Genomic DNA, 24,430 nt, shown 5'->3' on the forward strand with positions numbered 1-24,430 from the left:
TGCCTACATTCTTTGTTTGAATTGAGAAGTTCCAAAAATATTAGGATTTAGCTGACTCTCTTCTCACCACCAAGAAACAAAAAGCATCCTGAAAAGCCAGTATGGTAATCACGATGAAAGCACACCTAACATGCTCCTGCAGGACTGCACTTGTGACTACTGTATTTTTAAAACAATTGAGAGAGAATTGAGAACACATTGGTTCACTGGGACAGTCAATAGGAAACCTCAGCTCAATATCCTCTTCAAAGCAAAACTCATATTTCTGACTTGTGTGGAGAAGGGCTATGCTGAGGTATGGACAGGTCTAGGTTTCAGTGAAACTATCTGTAATGTTAGATTTTTTTCCTTGTATTTTTTCCTTCAAAAAAATGCAAGACATAAGGCATCAGATGGCATATAAATGAGTTCCTGAGCTTTTGGTGGAGAATTGAGATCATGCAGGGGAGGTGGTGGCTAGCAGTTCCAATTCCTGGAATTATTTCAGGGAAGGGAGCATGGGACTTTTAAAAATTATTTAATGTGAAACTGCAAGGAGAAGAACAACTACCACAAAACCAAGTGCAACAAATCAGTCTGCTTTCTACCAAAAAGATGCAAATGCCTTCAATGAAGACAAGACTCTCAGAGCTGGATTGTCGTTTGGGAGAGGTGCCCAGCAGTGGCTCCCATCAGGCAAGCAGGGTGGAGGTTCAGATCAGGCATTTGCTTACCGCTTCCTATCAGTAAGATCTGCATTGATCCTAACAGCTACTGGCAGGACTACAGGACCCACACTTCTCAGAGGGAAGCAGGGCAATTTAAAGGGAATGAGTAACTGAAAGTCTTTTGAACTCAAAATTCAGAGCTAATGAAAGAAGGAAAACAAAAGGCCTAAACCAAAATTTGAAGTTGGGAGTTACATGATAGCACAGAAACTTTAGAAATGGATTATAACTTATACTTTCACTAGTGTATTGGTAAATCACAGCCTGGAGCTGAAGTTCATGTCAGTGTGCAATGCTATTGAAAAACACTTTTTATAACCAAGTCAAGAGAAAAATTTATATAATGCTGTTCCATGGGGAATTTTTCTATGACAGTTGACAGCCATTAGGCTTGTTTGATGCTAATGAGGGCAGACAGCTCTATAAGCTATTTCCCTCACCCGCAACTATCTCACTTCTAAATTTGTGCTCAAAAGCTTGTTTCCAGCTTCAGCTACTTTTTTTTTCATTTTTCTTCATTTTTCTGCCTAGTCTGAAAGTCATTTTAATGTTTTGCATAGCCATAATAGATTCTCTAAACAGACAAGTGAGATACAAAGACATTGGTAAAACATTGGTAAAAACAACATTTTCCGAGATAGGATGCTGTCCTGTCTTGACTGTTTAAATAAGGTCTTCAGCCTTCTTTTAATGCATGTTTCTCTCTCATTAAAGACAGTTTTCCTTTTTTTTTTTTTTTTTAAAGAACACACACAGACTTATTAACAAGGTTGACACTGAAGCACTAGACTTGCATAGATTTTTTACAAATAATGGTATTATATCCATTATATCCATGCCAGATAAAATTCCAGTTGAAGTGATGTGATGACTTAATCATCCTTCAGAAAATAACTAGTAGTTGGGTGATAGCTATTACTGGAGTAGGAATAGCAGAGATTTAAAATGCATGTCTGAATAAGGCAAAGTAAAGATCCGGCTTCTCCTCTATCTTACCATCTTCCCACAGTTAGCTTTGGTGTGGTACAAATCACTAGTTTCTAAAATACAGGTTCTTTCAACTTCCCTGCAGTAGGATGAATTATGTCCGATGGGGTGTATGTGAAAAAAAGTTTTCTAGTTAGGATAGTTTTACATCATAGTAATTTATTCAAAGGTCAAATAATTTGAACCTTATGCTAGAGTTCTTAAGAGCTAAGTAGTTCACTGCAGAAGTCTAATGATGACGAAATAGCAACATAACGTCCAGAAAAGAAATACATCTTAATACTAAGATACCATTTTCAGCTGAATTTTTCAAAGGATTCTTAAGGAACTCTTTTAATAGATATCTAACAACAGGCTCTAAGCAGACAACACTGATGTGCTGGTCTAGACCTTCTGCTAACCCATATCATCTTTATCCTAGGGTGCCAGAGGTGGAGGTAAGAAGGATTAACCTTTTATTATTTATAACAAGAAAAGTATTTTTTCAGACATGGTAGCTGTAAGGACAGCAACCACATTAAAAGCATTAGAACATATTAATCCCATAGTGTTTAGGATTGTATTTTTTTCCATCAATTTATTTATTTACATATTTCATCTCCAATATTGTGGTATTTATTACTATTTTCTTGTTATTCTTCAGAAGTGGTAATTAGTAAAGTCAGGTTTTGATGGTAGATCTGCTGCTCAACAGAATTTTAAACACAGGTTATATGTGGTTGTGAAAATATCAGATATTTTCTACTTAATTATAATGCTATTTACAGATCTGTTAAATCTGAGCTAAAATCCAAAATGTTGGATATTCCAACTTTATTGTTCCAAAGAAGGTCTTTTTCAGAGGGAATAGTATTCTAGGTGGGGCCGTCATTTCCTTCCTTGAAAACAGAAAACAGGATCAGCCTCTGAGAGTAAGGATAGCATGCCTTATCTGAAAAGATAAAGCATAGAGAGCAGCAAAGAAGTATAAGATACATATTATATAATATTATCAAAGGCCAAGGGCAGGTGGGGAGATATGGGAAAAGAATTACACCTGAGCAACATAACCTATAAGATCTGAAACTAGAAGAATGTTTTCTGTTAACTTGACCAAAACATGTCAATTATAGTGTGAAATATCTGATGGAGCAATCTTCGTTTTTTCTGGTTGACCTTGCCTCAAGGATTCATTCCTCCAGAAATTAAGCTAGTGTAATTCTATTTTATGCTTTTCAAGTTCTTACACTGCTCTCATCCTCAAAATATTTCAGTGCCTTGCAGGTTCAACATTATAATCAGAAGGATGACTGTCATACTCTATCTTGCTTTCTTTTCCTGTAAGGAAATAGAGTGCACAGGTGTCTCAAATGTAGGTAGAAGTGCTAGTATTACATGTTTATTATACAGATACATAGTAGTAAAGGCAAGCTGAAGATATAAGACTTCCACCAGGAGAAGGTGATGAGTCCTTTACTGGTATTGGTTGGATCCTAGAGCTTTGAAAAAACTGATGAAAGGCTATGAAAAAATTTATAGATTTTTTCTTTTCTTTTTTTTTTCAAAATGAAAACAAAGATCAAGTTTATCAGCAAAGAAGGAAGTAGGATTTTTCAGTGAGAGTAAACATGAGGCAGAGTAAGAAAACATCTGTTGTGTCCATTGATGTTTGATTAAAGGAATAGGACAGGAATTTGGCAGAAACACAAATAGATTTCCCATTGGGCAAAATAATTTCCAACAAAACGAACACATTAAAAGTAACTGTTGTCAAAACTCAATAAATAATGCTAGTCTGTAAATTGAGTGCTAAGAAAAAGAACAAATGATGACAAAATAACCATTCTTTCTTAATGTTGAAGTTTCAAACTTTCTGTAGAGGTGTGCAGTTTTTTATGTGGACTTAGAATGTCTCCTCTGTTTCACAGTCACATGGTTTTAAAAATGCATTTTTGTATGAATTTTTACTTGCTTACTTGTTCGGAGTATGTATGCTTAATCTATTTCTTAATCTATTTTCTATTTTTACTTCTTTCCCGGGTACTCCTTTTTCTCATTTATTCCCTACCAACTTGTTCTGCCCTAAGCATCTGTAAAGTCTGTTTTCCATATGCAGTGAAATCTTAGAGATATGCCTTATGTATTCTTTATCATCTACAGGAAAATATATCCTCATCTTCCAGCCATAAAACTAGTATTACATCTAAATCCCAAGGCATAGCTTCGCCACTGCATCCTGTTTTGCAACAAGGGTAAAGCAGCTGCCCTGGAGCAGCTCTAATAAGACGTGAACTACAGTTTCAATTCCAATTCTAGCCAAATGCCCCACATGCTTTCTCAACAAAAGACTCATCTTCCCGTAAGAACTACACAGGCTTTCTGTAGGAAAAGCACTTGAAAAGGCTATAGAAATATTACAAAACACATACTTCCCTAATAATTTAAAGCAACTCCCAAGACCTCCAGTTTTCTGGAGTCCTCCTGTCCACTGTTAATGACAATCCTCAAATAGAACAAACATTCTCTGGAGAAAACAACTGAAGTATTTCTTGGGATTTTCATTCCAAAATTCCAAAAGGTACTGAATTGCATTATTAGGACTACCAACACCATTAGATGACTTTGCATTTTAGACACTTTGACCAGCATATGGAATTTGTGATATTTTCCATGAGGAGAATGTACCTTAATTATTTAGGCTATTATAAGAAACAGAGGCCAACTGTGCTCTTATAGTACCATACATACTACCAAGTTCCACATATTGTTACAAAAAGACTCAGCTTGTAATTTAGAACTTGTCACTAATTCAACTATTGTCAACTGCTCATTGAATTAGCCACAATTAAGCACTTATGTACTTCAGGAGCACTTAGTAGCCCTGCTTCTATTGTCCTCATCTAGCTTTATTTATGCATGCAGCTTCTGGTTTGTTCAGTGGTTAGAGGTAGTTTTTCTTGCACTGAATACTGCAGAAGTCTGTATTCTTACTAATTTCCAAGTGGTCTGTTTACCTCCCAATATTCTCATCACCAAAATTTTAACTTAAAATGTTAAAGCTTCTAGGACACCATAATAAGGCATATTTAAATCATGATAAGATAATCTACGGACTTTTTAGTTACTGGTGTACTTTCATTTTGTTACTACTACTACTATGATGTGTATATATATCTGTGTATATAGTTAGGTGTAAATATTACATGCACCTTACAACTCCATGCAACAAATATAAATTAACTTCTGTGACAACCTGTATTAACTTACTCCAGACTAAGATCTGCTTTTCTTTAGAATTTATTTTTTTCTGCTTTCCTCACTTCCCAAGACAATATCCAGAAATTACGTAACTATTTGAAAGACAATGAGACTGCTGCACTGAAATAAAAGAGTATAGAATTCATAGTGGCCTGTGTCAATCTGAAGGTTTCACAACCTTTTATCTCCCCACCTTCAGAAAGTGTAAAATGAATGGCTAAATCTGGTATCACCATCTTGGAAATACACAGTTAGGAAGACAGCATATGTCCTTGCCAATATTATCTCTCATACATACTTATATGTACCTACAAGCACACACCCTTTGATTCTCATGTAGTATTCTTAGCATAGCAGTTGAAAAATGTTATGGATTTATACAGAACAACAATATAAAGAAAACCGTATTATCTTAAAGTACACCTTCACTTCATTGCTACAGTCAGAAGATAAAGGTTTGCTTTCAGTCAACACAGTTATGAATACCAAAAGCATAATTTGAGTCACTTAGCCTATCTTAAAACAAAAAGAAAACCAAAGAAATCAAATGTAACCACAACAGTTTTCAGAGGTATATACTAGAAGACTTACTGTGACAATTAGCCCTTTCTCCTGGAAATATTTAACCAGTGGCACAGCATTTTGCTTGAAATTCATTAGTCTTCTTTGAGTAGCTTTCAGGTTATCATCAGGTCTCCCTTGCTGTTCAGCACGCTTCAGTAACCTTTCTTTGAGCCTTTGATTGGAACATGCCAAGAACACCACCAAATCTGGGGTACAGATCTGTGGAAAAAAAGCAATTCAAGAAGCCTGTGAATAAGTTGACTGCTCTGAAAAACAGGACTCAGCAAATCCATTACTAGATAAGACCCAGCTATGCAACATTTGCATAAAGTGGATCTTAATTAAGTACTTTTATTTTGGGGAAGGATAAGAATTCATAGGCTTGAGGCTTCTTATTTGAAGGCCTGCCTATTTGTCTCATGTGAAATTATAAGGAAAATTTTGAAGGAATTTTTTACTTTGCTCCAGAAAACTTGTTTAGCCTTACTTGCTGTTTTCATTACCAGAAGGTTCCCTTTGCTAAAATTCAGATCTTTATAAAGAGCAAAATATAAATGCCCTGTATTCTGCAGGGAACTGTATGGTTTCTGTTTCTGGAAGGTTTTCTTTTCAGTAAGGTAGCATTTAAAACCCAGCAGCTACGATGGAGCTGACAGATGCCTAGGACTAGGAGAAAACAAACCTGTTCCAAGATCTGCTGTAAGCTTTTGCATGCACTCTGGTATGGCTCACTTTTTCTTTTTTATTGAATGTTTTATAATTCTACCTGTCCCTTGTTAGAACATGTTTTCAGTTTGGCTGCCCTAGGGGGGTTGTGGAGTCCTCTTCTCTGGAGATACACAAGACATGCCTGGATGCCTACCTGTGCAACCTGGTCTAGGGAGACAGCTTTGGCAGGGGGCTTGGATTAGATGATCTCTAGAGGTCCCTTCCAGCCCCTACAATTCTGTGATTCAGTTCAAGTATTACATAAATGTTTCCTGGACCTGTCAGTATTATAGCATTTATTTTCCTGTAAGATTTTCTCCATTCCTGTAAATTTTGCTGAAGTTGGTGCACTTCTCAAGAGGCTGGGTGGCAGTTAAAAGGATATTAATTTCTCCTATCCTTTTTGGTCAGTGTGGCAAGTTCTGTTTCAGCCTCACTTAATAATTCTGTTTAATGTTCACAGGCAGTCTTCAGAGGTCATTGCAACTTAGTGCACATGGTAGAAGAAACAGAAATCAGTCAGAAATGTGAACTCAAAGAATTTTACAAGTGTTTATTGATCACATTCATGAGATCTGATTGTGTTCTTCTGTTTAATTTATTGTTTTTACAAATAAATATCTGTCCCTTGAAAGACTCACTTAAAAATATTTTTCTCGTTAAGATTGCCTTTTAAAATGTATTATGATTCTCTGCATGATAAAAATAAGCCCTATTCTACTGTGCATATTTTAATCTCATTACAGATTAGAAAGGGTTTATTGGTTCTCACACACAAGCATGAAATTATTTCTGCAATCCATACTTATCTAAAAAAAAGTCTTTTTTATATTAGTAAAACAAATTAGCTTACTATTCTTGAAATGACAATCTAATTACATTAAAAATTATGGTGGATGATCAAGAGCACTAAAAAGACATGCTTCGCATGGTGTCTCCAGTGTATAGAATAAATTTCTTTGTTCTTTTGTTGATTTGAGGTATACAAGTATATCACCAAAACATCTACATGTGTTCTAAAGGAAAAAGAAGGAATTTATCTCTTTATGTTCTTCACACAAGTTGTTACCAATACATTACTGTTGAGGGCCAGAACAAAAACGTGTTTCTGAATATACTTTCTATCTAGATCCCTCTATCCAGAGATCTCCAATTGCCTAAGAATAGCCATATACTAGACTGAATAGTCAAGACTAGCAGGGTTTCTGTCATTTGAGAGAATACAACATGAAGTACATAGCCTTTTCTATTGGCAGTGTAGGCATAAAAAGGCTCCCCTGGAAGTAAAAAAAAAAAAATAACAACTTTTCAAAATTGGAGTGAATGTCATTAACTCTTGCTTGCAAAGTAGTTCACTAAAAGAGCAGGATGTGGAGGAGGTAGAAAGCAGAGCCATTTTCCAACCACAAAGGACGTTCTGATAAGCAGCAGTAGCAAGTAGAATAGTGGCCTCTTTAGCATTATTGAAAACTAAATGAGATCTCAAAGAAAATCAATTTATATTTTATTCACATTGTGGATGATTGGAGACATGAGGACAGAAACTAAAACCTTTTTTGTTTTCATAAAATGCCCTGTTTCCATTTACCTCAACTGCACCCGTTTGCAAAACATGCTTATAAATAAGGTGGAATGTAACAGAGTAGTGTGAATATATGAACATCTGAGCTTACTTCTCTGGTAGTACAGCTAGCTCTCTATAAATATAAGGTTAAAAATACTTTTTTTTTTCTCTTTTTTTTCTAACAAAGAACTTCTTACAACTCATGTGAAAACAAACCTAATTCAGAATTAATCACTGTTGAGTATTTTGACTAGGCAATAAGGTTTATTCTTAGACTGAACTTACAGAAATGGTCTTCTGTGTATAGATCCAGCAGAGGTAGGAGAACTGCATTCCTTCATGCTGATTTCTCCTAACACACTCATCTTATGTTGAAGGTAGACAGTGTTACTCACATCCAGGGGAACCAAATTAAACTACTTACAAATTTTGGCAGAAGGGAAAATCTTGGTTTATGAGAACAGATAAGTTTCTGATTATTCACAACTTTCTGAATTTTAACTGATACAAAGAACATATGGCAATAACTTAAAATATCACTGGTAGGAAATGTTCAGTCCTCTCATTCTTTTAGAATAGTATTTACTAGTAAGTAAATCATACTCTCTTTGGTTCTAAATCTCCTTCCTTAAAGTGGTACTAAGAGTAAGTTGAGAGTATTCCATTCCAGTCAGTAATTGATGTAAGCAGTATGAGTAGAAAGATGGTCATTTCTCTTGGGATATTTTCTACTTCTCTTGTTAGTGAAAGTAGAGTGGTTGTTTGCTAGAAATTAGATGATTACACTCTCTGTGGTCGTTTCTCATTAGACAAGAGATGAAAACATTTGCTTGTTAATTCCTAGTATGTTCCAGTAGACACTCATGAGAAACTTAACCTACAGCTCATGAAAAGTCATCATTAATTCAGCAGTGTGTTTTATTTCAGTTGGCGAAAGTTCCTAGCAAGTACATTTATGCCAGTTCTAAGGATGCTCTCACTTCTAATTACTGATTTGATTTTATAGTTCCATCTCTGCTGGGTTACCAGACTACGTAGTTTCATCTTGTTTTAGAAAAGCAAAATTATGAATCTTCTTGTCAAAGAATGAATCCTGAGGATAGGATTCTTTCTGGCAAGTGCTTCTGAACCATACTCATGTTGCCTGACAATAAGCTTCCAGTAGATTTCCCAGAGTAGGTGATAAGACTAATTGGTAATTGATTAAGAGAGCCAGGTGCCTTTAGGGAGGACTAGTACAGATTTTTCCCTGTGTTGAAGAGTTAACCAGTTGAAATCCCTAGCTTAAATACAGTACTTCTACAAAGAAGTCTATGCAGACCTTGAGTTCAGAACTGCTCAGCAGGCATCTTAAGCCTTTCTGAACACAGACTGTTAGTTTATTTCCTGAGAGATAAGGATCAGCAATGGATGAGCTTTCCTTTGGAAAGCAGGAAAAGTCTTTGCACAGAAAAAGAGAAAACATGAGGTCTTACCCAGCAGAAACTTGAAACACTGCTTGTCCTTCTCAGGAGAGTGCTTTAGCTACCCAAGGAGAAGACAGACAATGATAAAGCCATTCTACAAGCTTCCTGCTCTTGCTTGACTTTAAAAAAGCAATTTATAACTCACAGGGCCAATGAGAATAATGAGAGAAACATAGTAATGCGACCTTATGTTGTGGTATGTTGCTACTCCTCATACAAATGACTGGTTATATATATATCCATCCTCACAGACTGAATCTGTGAAGCTTCTCAGACTAGGACAGTGGAGTGGAAATGTGGGGGAAGGGAGATAGATGCTGAGGAAGAAATGAAATGAAAAGTATATAAAGACAGTGGCGCAGAGAAATAGCTTTACTGTAACAAGAATACTGTAACTGTATTCTTCACTATTGCAAAGAATAGATTCTTTCCCCTTCTGTGGATCATCAGAAGGATTGCATTCATTTTATTAGTTGTTCTGGAGCTTACATTATTGATGGAACAGTTTTTTCATGGGAAGCTCTTTGTGGACTATGATCTTAGCAGTCAGACTGCCATAGGAGAGTTGGCTGTTAACACCTCTGTCAAGCTTATGAAGGGACTGCAGGCATCACTTCTGCTTGGAGGTTTAAGCATCAGACTGTTTTCTTGGCGCTGTGAGAGGAGGTCAGCTCCTCCTCAAAAGCCTATACTGTCCCTTCTGCATGGCCTGCTTTACTTTATCACAATTAATTTACACAGTATTTTCCATAAGGAGTGTATCTGGGAGATAAAAAGTAAACTTGAATTGCTGCTGAGATGAACTAGTTATTCTTTGTAGATGTTGTACATTTATGAATAGTATACTTAAGGACATTTTAAAGTAATAATTAGATAATTTAAGTAACAGAACTAGTAAATTTTAACATTTTACATCTTCAAATATATCCTTGTCACCCAAGCCATACAAAACAAAAATATTTCTAAGAGTACATTCTTATAGAAATTAATTCTCTTTATCAAGGAGTTAAATGATATTCATTAATGAGTATCCATTAATTCTAATAGTTGTTCCCCATTTCATTTCACAATTATTGAAACAAAGTATTTTAAACAAACTGCATCAGTACTTAATGAAATTGAAAGTGTTAATATCGGTAAGGAAGTTGCTGAAATCAGAAGTTATGCATAAATAATTGAAAAAGGGAGGCGGGAAAAAAAGTCCCAAAGCGGTAAGTGAAATTAACTGGTAAATAATAACATGATAAATTGTTTCTCCTGGGAAGGGTAAGAACGTATTGCCAGATGAGTGAGAGACTGCACACAAAGTCAAACTGCAATTTCTTTTTCACAAGTCATTTAAGTTCAGTACCCCAGTCAGAGCATTTCGTTGCAGTGTTAGTGGAGATGAAGATATTCAGAATGCTTGAGCATGCTGGTACTCTAGGTGACTTGCTGAATTTCAAACTGACGAGTTAATGGTAAGTAAACCATTTTCTCCTTGGCATTTTTGAAAGCGTGCTTTGAATCTAAACACCTTTCTTGTATTCTACACTCAGCAGAGATAAAAGATACCTTAGGAATTTCTGCTTTAGGGTTACTATATGTCTGTGACTGAAAAAGCTAAATAAACGAGTATTGAAGCAGCATACTGCCAATCAGAAGGAATTTTAAAATGACCAGGATCCAGAAATAATCAGATATTTAAAATAAGTATGTAAACTGGAAGTTCTGTTTGCTTTTAATCTATTAAAATTCATCTCTTCATTTTTTTCTCTATAACCACGAGTACTTGAATCTTATTTTGCTTTACAGTGAGAGCTGACATTCTCATAATCACGGGACTGAGGGAAAGTCACAGAATATTCTGAGTAGGAAGAGACCCATAAGTATCATTGAGTCCAACTCCTGCAGTCTTCAAAGGCAGAATAAAAAAGAAAAATGTAGGCTTTATTTCAACTCCAATAAGAAGTTCCCAGAAAACTGACCGACTTCTCCAGTACTCACAGCTATGAGATCTGACAAGTTGAAATGAGTAACTGACAATTAAGAAATTAAGCTGGTGTAACTAAGTGACCAGAATGGTAGAGGTGCTGCTGGCCTGTAAGCACTGATGAAAATCTGCAAATATCACTGATGACATCTTAAGACTTCTTTCCTGCTCAAAACATATGGATGACAGGAACAGTGATATTACAGTGTTCAAAATAATAACAAAAAAAGTTTGAATTCTAATTTAAAATTCCTCATATCTGTAAAGTGCTTTTCATCCACTTAGTCCATATTGACAACATCGCTTGGAAACAGAGTGATCCTTCTGGCTTTGAGATCTGAGCAGGAAGAGAAATACTGTGATTCTGTGAGTGTTGTGAATGATACACTGACTTATCTTAGGCACTTTAGTCACTGATATGTGACGCGTTTTAATACAGTTCTGCCTAGCAACACTTTGAGTAATTACTGTCCACATCAGAGCCTAGCAACATAGTAAGACAGAAGTCGTAATTTTTTTTAACGATACCTATCTCTGGGAGTGTTAGCATAAGCTGGTATGCCTTGGCTTGTTTACTAACATTTTTACTAGAGGAGGGTTTAGCTTCTGGATTAGATAATGGGATAAAAATTGCAAGAGCAATTACAAGTGAAGTTCAACGAGAGTTTTTTTTAACATTGTGTATTTCTGTACTATATGTTATATAGGACGGGTATATTAACCAGAGTTCAGACATATATGTATTCATTTAACTTTTTCACAAAATAAAGAGATAAAACTAAAATGATGTCAGGTCTCAATAACAGCTATGTCAGCCATAAAAGCAATAGAATTATTTTAGCATAGATAATTTATTTCAAAGCTATATGCAGATGCAGCACAGTTTGATTCTATTGTGTGCTTGCAAAAGAAACAAGGTACCTTAGCTAATTTTATCCTTTTCCGCTGGCTATTAATATGTTGAACCACTTCCAATATAAATTAGTTTATCTTTGCAATAACTCAGCGCACTTCTTAATAGTGAGAGCAATGTAATAACATATATAAAAATATTTGGTAAGCAGAGTTCAAGGAATTACAGTGCTTTTGGGACCAGTTCAGATTTTATACCTTCCAGTTCGCTAGCATCCATAATATGCAGAGACAGAGAAAGGGGAGATTGTGTAGCTTAGATTAAAATTATATTAAGCATATGGATAACAAAACAATATAGACTTCTTGTGATTAATAATGACCAGATATGCTTGCTTGGTCTGTAATTACTCTTGGTTTTTGCAGCCCTCTTATTCTCCTTACATTTGTTCAGTCTGTGTTTGAACCTTAGCTATTCTCTCAGTATCTTGTATTACTCACCTCTAGTTCCATACAGTTTAATAATTTCTCCTTCACATTCTCCCCCTGCAATTTATTTTTGGTATTATTAAATATATGCTTGGAGTGTTTTTTCTGTTTATGTAAATAAGGGCAAAGGAGAAAGGCTATACAGTGGAAAATACTACTGGTAAAATGAATGCTTCTTTGCTTATTTAAAGCTTTTATGGCTTTACAGATAAATATACATCCCAGTAAACTCAAAGGATGAAGATAAACTAACAGTCACCCTTGTCTGCTTCATAGAACAAATAAAACTGTAAAATCACTGTTCTAAAGGATATGATTTCCTTTTAGAACACTGTAATGAAAACAATTAGCTACAGTGAAGAGATGCATAATAAAGGAAAACAATTATACAGATACTTCAAGTATCTCTTGACAGTTCCCGTAAAAGTAAGCTTTATAATGGCTTGTGTCTTATAAAATGTTCTTTTTTCAGGTATATAAACATGAAATAGTCCTAAAGTGGCTACTGGAGTGTATTGGATGGTCTTAAAGTGACCATCCGTAAAATAAGTATTAGTCCCTGACTAAGCTGATAGTAACGAGAATAAGAATTGATTTTTATTCAGAACTTTTTATCAATACATTTCAGTATTCTACAGGTGAAGTCTTGGTAATAATAGTGTATATGACTTACTGAATAATGTGGTTTGTCTATTTGCATTTTGTGGGATTTTGCTATTTTCTTCCCAAGGATTTTCCACTGTTTAATAGGTCTTCTAATTAGAAAGAGTCTTATTATTTAATCATAACTTTCTTTCCTGAAATTTCCATTAATTATTTCTCATATTGTCAGTTTTGGATAATGAGAAAAATTCTGCTTCTTCCTCATTATAAATTATAAAAACACACTGTGAGCAAGAAAGCGATAACATTTCTAAGCTGTGGAAAACACCTGCTGCATCTTTAATTGCAGACCTACACAAATCATCACAACAGTTAATCACTGAATCCTCCACAACTCAATTACACTTCTTATTGAGGGATCTCTGAGTTGCTTAAAAATGTTAACAAGTTTAATGTAAATGATTTGGCATGCCATGGATTCCTGTCAGCCCCATTATGTGAGGAAAGACAAGTACCATGTCTGCTGATAGTTCTCTTCCCTTATCACAAGATCATCTGTATGTGAGCAAGATTATGGCTTACTAAACAGAGGATTTTAAAAAACAGCAAACATTTTATTTGTGTAAAATATGAAGTCAATATGAAACACTGAACATATTCCACTGGATTAAAAAAGTGTATGTTGAAATACGTATGTCCTTTTTCTGTATTTACTTCTGTGGCCTTAGATATATTCATATACAAGGTCAGTTGCAAGGATAGATTAAATCAGAAGATAGTCTGAACAGAACAAGTTTTCTTTCCTTCCCCATATTGATTTCAGAGCAGGTAAGATTGAAAGGTGACCCTTTATGAAGTGCCATGGGGTTTTTTTTAGAGAGACTTGGTCATCTATCTTTCAGGCAGAATCAGGCCTTGAGGAGGATGATTTAGCAAATCCCATTAGACTAAAAATGAACAAACTATCTGAGAATATAATCAAGTCTAAAATGATTACATACATTCTCTCTTGTCTCTAGAAAAATAAGACCAATCTACAGCATCCTTGAAGAAATGGAACATAATAAAAAAGAGCAAAAGTCAGGCTTTTTATCTCTCTTTCAGTATTTTATCAAGTTGTCTTATAAAATCAACAAGGACTAACCAAATCTGTAGAGAGGAATCTTAGAAAATAAATTAGGAAATACTGGAAAAGCATATTTGAATGATTCAGTGAGAGAGTCTAAGCATACATTAAATACTTTTAATCTTTCTCCCCTTCCATGGTGTGGTTTGCCAGAGCTTTTTCTAATACATCCTGGATTCCATTTGTTAGTTGGTTTTCTAATGGATCCGATGATGGGTGCTCAAGTGATGTTTAACTGGTTTTCCTTTGCAAAGGGAGAATTTAATAAGCTGAAGAACTTAATAATTTAGATCCTGTCAGTTCTTCCACTTTTATTCCTCCCCCCTGTTCTTTCATCACCCATAACATCAGCACAAAATTAGAGTACCAAGAAATACACTTAAGTCATGCTATCACAAAATACACTGGAGATAAAAATGAGACAAGGAAATGCCTAAATTTATGCTCTATGTTTCATTTATAAAATAATCAATCATCTCTTTCATTAATTATAAGGAGATACAGCTGGCAGTTGGCTCTTTTCTATAATAACTATTTTATGAATTTCCTTTAATTTCCTCAAACCAGTCTTCTAAATTTTGCCCAGAATACTACCTTATAAAAGCACATTAATGAAATGCCTCGTTAACTGCTTCCTTTTGTTACTTCTGTCTTGGCAATGCCACTTAGAATTCAAAGTACAGAACTGGTTGTATGCTAGCAATTGTGAAGTACTTTGAAATGCTCTGCTTGAAAGGCGCTCTGAAAATGCAGCACTGAAACTGCAACCATTACTTGTGACCATAACTGTTATGTTAACAGCACTTGGTAAGAAAATGACATAGCCTGTTTTTTCTCCACTGAATTTAAGTATTTTTAGATGAGTTTAAAATATACATATAAAAATAACATCTGAATAGAATTCACAAATACACTTTCAGCTGACTAAATCCTAGGAGTGTAACTTATAATAACAAAAGTGACTTAAAAAAAACCCACGTCATTTCTGGTTCAGAAAACCTGCAAAACAGGCAATTTTATTCCAGTCTTTTCAATGCACAGTAGTAATATGAGATTAAATGCATTGCAAATATATGCATTGATTTAAGTATGTTTGTCTTAACGTAGATTAAATTGAACATTTAGATATGGAAATACACGCTTTCTAAATCACTAATGTATAAAAAAATTAATTGTTAGATTTTATGTAATTTTCTACATCATGAGAGGATTTTAATTACTGAGGCAGGGGACTTGGATTATTGGTTACGTTATTACACTTTCTTTTTACAAATACTTTGTCTTTACACTCTATAGCATAAATCAAAAGAATGACCTTTTAGTCTGTAATTACATAGTTGCAAAGATTTAAAGAGCAATGCTCAATTAGAAATAACTAGTCTTTCCTGGAATTTCAAGGAGCCTGTTAAAGAAACACCAATAAAATAAACAAAAACAATCTCTTACTTGGTCCTCAAAGGAGATTGCCTGGGCAACGTCTCTGGGAAATCCATCGATCACTATACCCTCTTCATCAGGGATCTGCATTAATCTCTGTTTGATCTCAGTTATGGTTGTTTCCTTTCACACAGAAAAGAAGTTTATTCAGTATTGTGAAGTAGGTTTCCTTGATGGCGCACATTAAGACAGTACGTACAAATCCTTAGAAAGTAGACATTAACAAAGGCTTAACTCTGCTGTACCTGGGGGGCTAGTTCTCCAGTAGTAATTATTTTCGCAATTAGACTCCATTTTCTGTTGCTGCTTGTGCTGTGGATCTTCTTCCTTAACAATTCACCAACTGATATGTAGTTAAATCCATAGCGTTCCGCTATTTTCAAACTCTGTGTTCCTTTACCACTTCCTGGGCCACCTATCGTTAAGAATAAGCAAAACATTAAATTAAACTGTCATCCAAAGTACTCACTCATATGAGAAATCTCTGCTGTAAGCACCAATCCTTCAGTACCAGAACACACCTTGCAGTTGCATGATTTGTTACCAGACATTAGAAAGGGCTCTCACCTACCCCGTTATAAAGGTAACTGTTTTTAAAACTACAAAGGAATACAAGTTACTTATGAAGAAAAAATAAATATCCTCTTCTGGGCTTGACCTCATTCTAAAGCTGTTCCTGAAAAGGAATTTTTCCTGATTTGTGGAAAGGAGAGACAAATGAATCAGTCTCCTCTGAATTCTTTGAATCCAAAGGTAGATTCAGATAGCCTTGTTTACTCATGGCAGAATCATACCTGTTTAAACAAAGCAGTGAAATCAATGGACTACTCAAGAAATGGAACTAATAAAATCTGCTCCTAAATGTGAGTTTCTGAGGTTTTGTAATTTTAAAATACAGAAAAAATATTAAATAATCAGCTGAGATATTTCCACAGTAATTTGGTAGATGGCTTCTTATTGAACCATGCATACCTCTAGTATTGATGCTTGAAGCATCTGGTAAAGAAGCAATTTGTTGGGTTCAGTTTGCTGGACAAGTTGAAGAATAAAGAGACCCTTCATTGGAACACAGACAGAACAGATATCAAAATCACAGCCACATTAGACAATAGGGAATGCTGAGGCGAGGTTCACTTGGACAGAGAAGCAAGAATACATGTATAAAAAAGTCAGAACAGATCTAAATTAATAGAACATGATAAGATGTGGAAAACATTGAAACTGGAACCTGGTGTGTAAGAATAGGGAATGGTTTTGATAGAAATAAATATTACTTACAGAAAGATGCATATTACTAAATCGCATACAAAATCAAAACCAAAACAAATGTTTTGATATTAACTCCCAACACTAGCTATTTTGGGAGCATTTTTTGCATGAGAGCATTGAGTTTTAGTTCAACAGACAAGGAATTAGCTTTATTAAAAATATACTACACATTTTCTCTGAACATTGAAAAAATCCAGCAATGTGATAAAAGTAAATATGGATGCAATGAGCTGCCTTCTAGTAATAATAGAACTCTTTCTTATCATTGTCTGCATAATTCCCATAAATAGGTTTTAGACATTTATATGATTAATACAGATCTGGCTGTAGAATAAGATTTCCAGGATTTCTTTCTACACAGTTATGACACTCTGTATACACAGGCTCAAACCTGTACCATAGCATTACATGGCAGAGGGCTTTCAGTGCCACCACCAGCCATGAGCAAGGTTTCTGCACTCTCTCTGTGCTGGTAACTCTGCCTTGCTGTTGAAACACAGATCAGGTACTTCTCTCGCCTAACAAGGCACAAGCTTTCTCTCTTCTTTTTGTAAATTAAATTAGGCTTTACAGCTATTCTTGAATGTCAAGTGTTCTAGGTGATCATTATTTTTTTTTCTAGCTATCCTCTTTGTTAGAATAAAGAACTTTTCCCTTTTGAGATACACAATCATTTGTTATACCAGGAATCAGGTACAACAATCCACCCAAGTGGCTACAAAGCAGCTCTGCTTTGGCTCTCTTCAGTTCCTTCTGATGGCACACTCAGCCTTCCCCATGACAGCTACATTTCACCAAACCTTATGCTCTGTTTTGCTCCTGTATCAAAACCATACCTGATACAGATGTTCTAACAAGATAATACTATGTTGTTTATAATTTATTACAGGCTCTTGGTAATCTGGAACGATAGTGAGTTTGCAGTAGTGGATTCCCAGCTTTTCTTTAAGTAGATGAAAAGCACAGCACAGAGAAGTGCTTCCAATTGCCAGCTGATTGCTGCTGGTTTGCATGGAGTAGACATTGCCAGGTGAATAAGTACATCTATTCTTAACTACAAGAATGTCTACTCACTCTGTGTAAAGATTTCTGTAAGCTATATATATAAAGCCACATACTGCAATCTAATGTGCATAACATAAATAATGTATACAATATTTTCTATATATTTTATGTGTTTGTTCAAGTGTACCACTTATTTGTATTAATTTGTGGCTTTTTTTTTTTTTGCAATAATACTAGCTACCAGATATAAGCAGCAGTAGGCTGTGACTGCCTTAAAACGAAGAGTTTGTAAAACAAACTAGATCCAATGCTGTGCATTATCCTTGCAGATATAAAACTTTCTTTCAAAGATGGAAATTCAGTTTATTTCCCTGAGGATGCTAGACCAGTTTGAAACAAACCATCTTGCACCTCAGAAAAAGAAAGATTCAAAACATAAGTAGCTTATATGTAGAAAATTAGAAACAGTAGAAAATTTGAGAACAAGGAAAATAATTACAGTAGAGTTGTATACCAGAAAAAGAGAAATTGTTTCTTGAAAAAGCATCAGTCTCTGTAAAAGCCTAAAAGAGCTGGAAAAAAATTAGTAGAACTTTTTGAAACCCAGTAGATCTCGTGTTTCTGTAAGGGAGAGACTTCCTTTGTCATTAAAGAGAAGCAGAAAAAAGGTGTAGACTGACACTTCTTTCAATTCAAATTTGCAAGCATAAAAAAAAGATTTGCTTTAGTGTTCATAAACCTCTCACAGATCACATTTTTTACAATCCAAAAGAATATTCCTTCAGAGCAAACTGGGGTTTTCCATTTACAACCTAATGGGAAACAGGTTATAAAAGAAAAGTGATCGGACAAAATTAATTCTCACAGTAAATCATTATAATTTCCATTTTTTCACTCAAATAAATCATACTGGCAAACTGTACATTAGAAAAGAAAATCAAATCACTTTTCTTTTTCATTATTTCCAGTTATTCTGAGATAATACATTATTAAGGAAAAGCGTGATTACTTCTTAGATGTCTAGACCAGGGAACACTTACTGCATCTAAGATTATGTTTGCTAACTGGTTTTAAGTGATGCTTGTTAATGCCTAAACAGTTTTACTAAGGTGGTTGTTTTAATATGGTAGAAGTTCAAACTTTTGACCTTGCTTACACTGTTGTAAATTCAAATTAAACTCATCTACTTAGGATTTCTGCAAGATTTGTGATTTTAAAATTAAGCTGTGGACTGAACAAATGAAAGGGTCAGCCAACTATTGACAGCTCTAACTTTGATCCACCCTTTTCCTATGAAATGAAAACTCCATTTAATATTAATTAATGTTTTTCACTAAGTGCATTTTAAAAACAACGGTTTAAAAGATAGTGCACAATGTAGCTAATAACATCAGAGAAATCTCTGAACATCAGGTGTTCAGACTTTATCAATAGTAAAAACTTATTCCTCAAAATACATTAGGAAGCACATCTTTAAAACACAATCTTGTTTCCTTGTGCTATTATGTTTTAGAAACTTAGAAACCATTAATTTAGATGCATACCATCCTGGCTGATTCTACCTGATTTTTCACATACTTGATTTGCAGCTTTACATTTTCATCAGCAGACTTTTCTGCAAATATAAAAAAAGAACCAAAATCCCACTCATATGGGCTACTTGATGCATTACATACATGATAAATTTCATGTAGTGAAGACACTGTAAAAACCTTAATGGAAGCATTAAGAAGATCTTGTGTTAATGCATTATTAAAGTTCACTAATATGTAAAGCAGAAGATAGTTCCTTAAGTTTTGTTTGTTTCAATCCCCAACAATGAATGGAACAAGTGTCATAGTAGCTAGGCAGTAAGGTAAATTAAATCTAGTTAGTCATAGATTGCTTAACTGGAACTTTAGCGGGCATTTTATGCAAACTGAACAGTATGCAAGAGTTTTTTTTGTGTAGAACTTTTGTCTCTTGAAATACATAGTGGCCTTTTTTTTTCATTTTCTTTCTTTTATACTTCCCATTTATGTTTTTATGTGCTTTCTCAATAGAAAGTTGAATTTGGGAGAAATTTTCTTGATATTGTATAAAATTGGACAGTAGCTGTTAAGATTTATATATTATTGTGTTGCTGTCAGATCACACTATAAATAGGCAGATTCAGAGAAACTCAATTGGAAAATAAACCTGAAATAGCCTTTGTGGGATGTTTACAATGTTCTCTTTATAAAAGGGGGAAAACAAAAGCTCTGCAAAATCCATGCTCTGCTTACTATATGCGGGTGTTCAAGGATTTCACTTTAAATACTCCTGCACTCAGTTCCAGAGGTGAAAGCCAATCTCTCTTGTCTAGATCGAATCTTCATTCATTGCTCTACTGTAATAGAGCGATGCAAATTTCAGTGCATAAGAGAATTTTGTGGTCATTGAAAAAGAGACAGCTTTTCTCTGTATTAAAAGGAAGGCTAGCTAATTAATTAAGATGAATGAAGGGCATGTGGTCTTTCTCCATCTAACGTAAACTTGATAGTTCAGTGGTGCATGGAGAGATTTGCCTATTGTGATTTGTCACTCAGAAACAAAATATGAATGCAGTATAAATGGCTAAGCCATTCTTTTGGCATACCACAAATATTTAGAAAAATGCCTGTTTTTCTGTTTGTAATATATTTGACTGTCACATTTCTGAGGACTGCTGGATGCAGACCCTGGAGCACATTCTGTACCTAGAGATCCCACTTTATAATGCAGGGAAGACACTTCTCTTTTGTTTCTTGCTGTTTTCTATTACAGAGAAAATCTCTCTTTTTAGTATAAATAAGGATTTATAGACAAAAATGTGATCCTCTATCTCCTGATACCTGTGCTTGTACCTATTTAAACAGTGCAGAAAGACAACCACCCCAGATAACAAAGAAATTAATTCAAACAACTAAAATTCAGCAAAAAAAGAAAATGTTGATTTAGCCTTAAACTGCAGTTATCTTTTAATAAACAGGCATGATTGTTTGAGGCTGGAAAATAGGAGTTGCTTAGAAAGGGCACTAAACAGCATACAAGAGAGAACCTGGAGAGAGAGCACAATTAACTCTTTCAGGGCTCTCTTTCTCTGAAGTTGGCACAAGATTCACTTGCTGATAGACCTAGAGATTACTTTATGAATGCTATGCACTGGAGATAGTATACACTCAGCCCAGATGGGCCTGATGATCAGTTTTTAAGGTTCTAAATATAGAAGACAACATTCCTATCACCTATTTGAACTGACTTATCCGTTATTTTAAATAGTCCCTTTTTTTTGTGAGCAGCTTTGGGTACATCTACATTGGGTGTTTCGGTTCAGATCCAAAGGAAGACCACTTTGATTCACATGGGGACCTGTCATGGAATGATTCATTTTAGGTTAGACTGTACCAGCAGATACGCTCCAAAAGTAAACCATAGAAACTCCAGCCACTAATTGACACTGAAGCTACAGAATAGGACCAGAAATGCTCATGGTAACTCCATTACAATGCTAGCAGTTGGATGTTATGTCCTCAGCGCCAACAATTTCTCTTTCTGATTCACTCTAATCGGGCTGCACCACTTGCTAGAGCAGACAGAATACCTGCATTTAAATACACACAGGCACCTGCTACTTGTTTGCAGAACAAGTAAAAAGTCAACGCAGGGAAGACAAAATGTTGTCAAAATGAGTCGGTGTTCATACCTATGACAAGGATAATTTTTGGTCGAGGTCTTGCAGGATCAAACACATCATATTCCTCAATTAGCTCAGCAGTTTCAGAAAGATCGGTGTCACTTTCTATAGAAAACTGTTGGATTGGAGGGAGTCGGTCATACCGTCGGTAAGGGAAGTTAGAATTATCAGGCATCACTGTAAAATAGTAAGATAAACTGGGAATCGTGCAAATATACAGAAAACTGAAAACCTATTCTGTACACAGATTTAAATATAATAAATAAGCATAAGGCATAAAGACTAGCCTTCACTGTAGTAAAAAATATAGTATCTTTTAATTTTACAATGTGCTTGCTGTTACTATATTCCTTGCCTCTGGTTATCTGATTTATTACATTGGAACCACTAAGAGTCCGTTCTCTTTGGTGTTTTTCCTTAAATTTACAAATACTTCAGCTTTTCTGTGAAAATTTGCTCATAGCACCCAGAGTTTGGCAGTGGCCTCTGAGAAGAGGAAGCTTGTGTTGTGCAGACAGCCTGTACTGCTAAGCAGAACTCCTCTGGTGATACATGTTGTACACAGAGATAGAATAGTATTCTTGCTAATTAGTTTAATGAACTGCTAGATGGCAAGGAAGAATAACTATGGCAACTGGAAGACAAGCTAACTACTCCTTGTTAACATTACAAATAAAATAATTAAAGGTATTGATAATGACATTTGCTTGGCTTTATGAGAAGCATCTTTTTCTAAGAATTTGTAGTTTGCATCATATTTAGTACGTTCTGCATATAGCTTCAATATAAATTAGGAAAAAAAAAAAAGTTGGTACATATGTTACCCATAAGGACCAACCAAAAACAAAACCCAGATGCATTAAGAGAGCTCTGATCTTGTCTTTGCAAATATTTTAAGGAGGGTATGAGAAACCTCTCCACTATGTGTTAACCACTTACACAGCAAACATGCATTATCAGGCTGCAAAATGATTACAACTTCCTCTCTCACATAACATTTGTTGTAGGAGGAGAAACGTGAAAACCCAAGTGAACAGAAAACTTAATCCTTTGCCTAAGGAAGATCAGAATGAGGCTCGGTCTGCTATAGATGTGAGTATAAAATAATTCAATAGTGGATGTAAAACCATTCATAATACAGAAATTATAAATATTTTCATACTTAATACATTACCATTTCTGAAAAAAGATCTCCTCGATTGTCCTCCATTGAGTGGAGGCAGAGTCTTCTTTTCTGGGCTGACAAAAGTGTCCCATTTCACTTTTTCTGATCCTCCAAGCTCTTTTACCTTCTGCAAGCAGCTTTCCAAATATTCAATAGGGTCATCAGGTTTGTAACACATTAATCCATTCAACAGACTCTGCAATGTCAGATCAGAAATACGTACAATAATGATAGATGATAGGAAGAAAGAAGCACTTATGCTTTGAATTTGACCTTGCTCCGAGAAATCCTGTATTTCTTATATATTTAGACTTCCCATTCAATCCAATGCATGAGACTGAGGCCTGCATAAATTACATGATTTGAGCTTGTTGGTGTCACAAAAAATGATTCAGAACAGGCCCTTATGGCTATGTCTTTATACTTGTCTGTTTGCATCAAAATGGAAATGGAAAACAGTTTTAAAAATAATGTCCTCAAATTTTCTTAGACCTGCCACTGGCAAATATATGTACAGCAATGCATGAGCCAAAAAAAACCACTTATGTACACTGTGTATTCTGTTAAATCACTAAAATGTATATTTTCGTTAAAGGTGAGTTCAGCCACAGGTATAATACGTATATTCCTGAGTCAACAGTTTAACAAATAGTTTAAAAAGATTTTTTTAAATCATGAGAATTGCCCACCTATAATCTTGGTAAGTATTGGAGAAAAAACCCAAACCCAAAGATCACAAGTGGTTCCAGATGTAACAGAGTGGAAATTCCCCACCATCAGAAAATCCCTGTCTGTGCCATACACTCGTACCAACAAGCATTGTGGAGTGTGTGGAAGAAGGAATGCTAGGCCCTCCTCTGACGCATGGGAATTGATTTTCCTTGACAAAGTGATACATAGGTCACCATCTCACCTCTCCACAAGACAACTGCATCCAACCTGCTCCAAACAATAAATGTTACAGGGTGGTTTCTCTTCCTTTGTGTTTTTCCCAATCTGTGTGCACATGCTTTGAGAGTCATAGTTGATGCTAGTCATAAAGAGCTCTGATTCAGGATCTGCTAGTTATTATCTACAGTTCATACAATGAGTGCTACTTATGTAGGTTTGTGGTTATAAAACAGAGTACAATGTATATGCATCTAGGCATTATTTGACTTACCTGACCACAGCAACTAGCCATGTATTTTTGCAGATGTGCACCATACTGTAAATTGCTAGCACCAGCCTTACGCCTGTATAGAAAAACAGTTTGATCTGCATCGCTTGCTAAAGCATTCACATTTTCAGTGTGTCTGCAAAATGTAACCATGCTCTGCACCCTGTCATTTCCAAACATACAGAGAACAATGTCTTGCTTCGGAACAGACTATGGAAAAGGCATATGTGTGCGTTTTATATAGAAGGCGGGATGCCTGCTTCTGAAAAAATACAGAGAGATGCATATATAAATCCAGACTGCATAGGGAAGAAGTAATCACCGACCATTAGCAGCAGGTAACTTGCAAGAAGCCAGAGTTTGCTCCCTCCCGAGGGGCTAAACGAGGGCAGCCGCTGCCCCCCACCCCGGGCCGGGGGCGCTGCG

General features: G+C 35.3%; 1 protein-coding gene across 1 annotated transcript in view; it reads right to left on the reverse strand.

Annotated features, from left to right (window-relative positions):
• AK5 (adenylate kinase 5) overlaps window positions 1-23,050 on the reverse strand; it is a 39,128-nt gene extending 16,078 nt beyond the window's left edge. The window contains exons 1-5 of the mRNA XM_010716336.2: window positions 22,855-23,050; window positions 21,690-21,857; window positions 15,958-16,127; window positions 15,722-15,835; window positions 5,523-5,714 (exon numbers count right to left, since the gene is read on the reverse strand). Coding sequence (XP_010714638.1) covers window positions 5,523-5,714; window positions 15,722-15,835; window positions 15,958-16,127; window positions 21,690-21,857; window positions 22,855-23,023 — 813 coding nt within the window. The 5' untranslated portion in view covers window positions 23,024-23,050. The remainder of the gene's footprint in view (window positions 1-5,522; window positions 5,715-15,721; window positions 15,836-15,957; window positions 16,128-21,689; window positions 21,858-22,854) is intronic.
• Window positions 23,051-24,430: the final 1,380 nt, after the last annotated feature.

This window comes from Meleagris gallopavo, chromosome 10, assembly GCF_000146605.3.
Source record: "Meleagris gallopavo isolate NT-WF06-2002-E0010 breed Aviagen turkey brand Nicholas breeding stock chromosome 10, Turkey_5.1, whole genome shotgun sequence".
In the NCBI taxonomy this organism is placed as follows: Eukaryota; Metazoa; Chordata; class Aves; order Galliformes; family Phasianidae; genus Meleagris; species Meleagris gallopavo.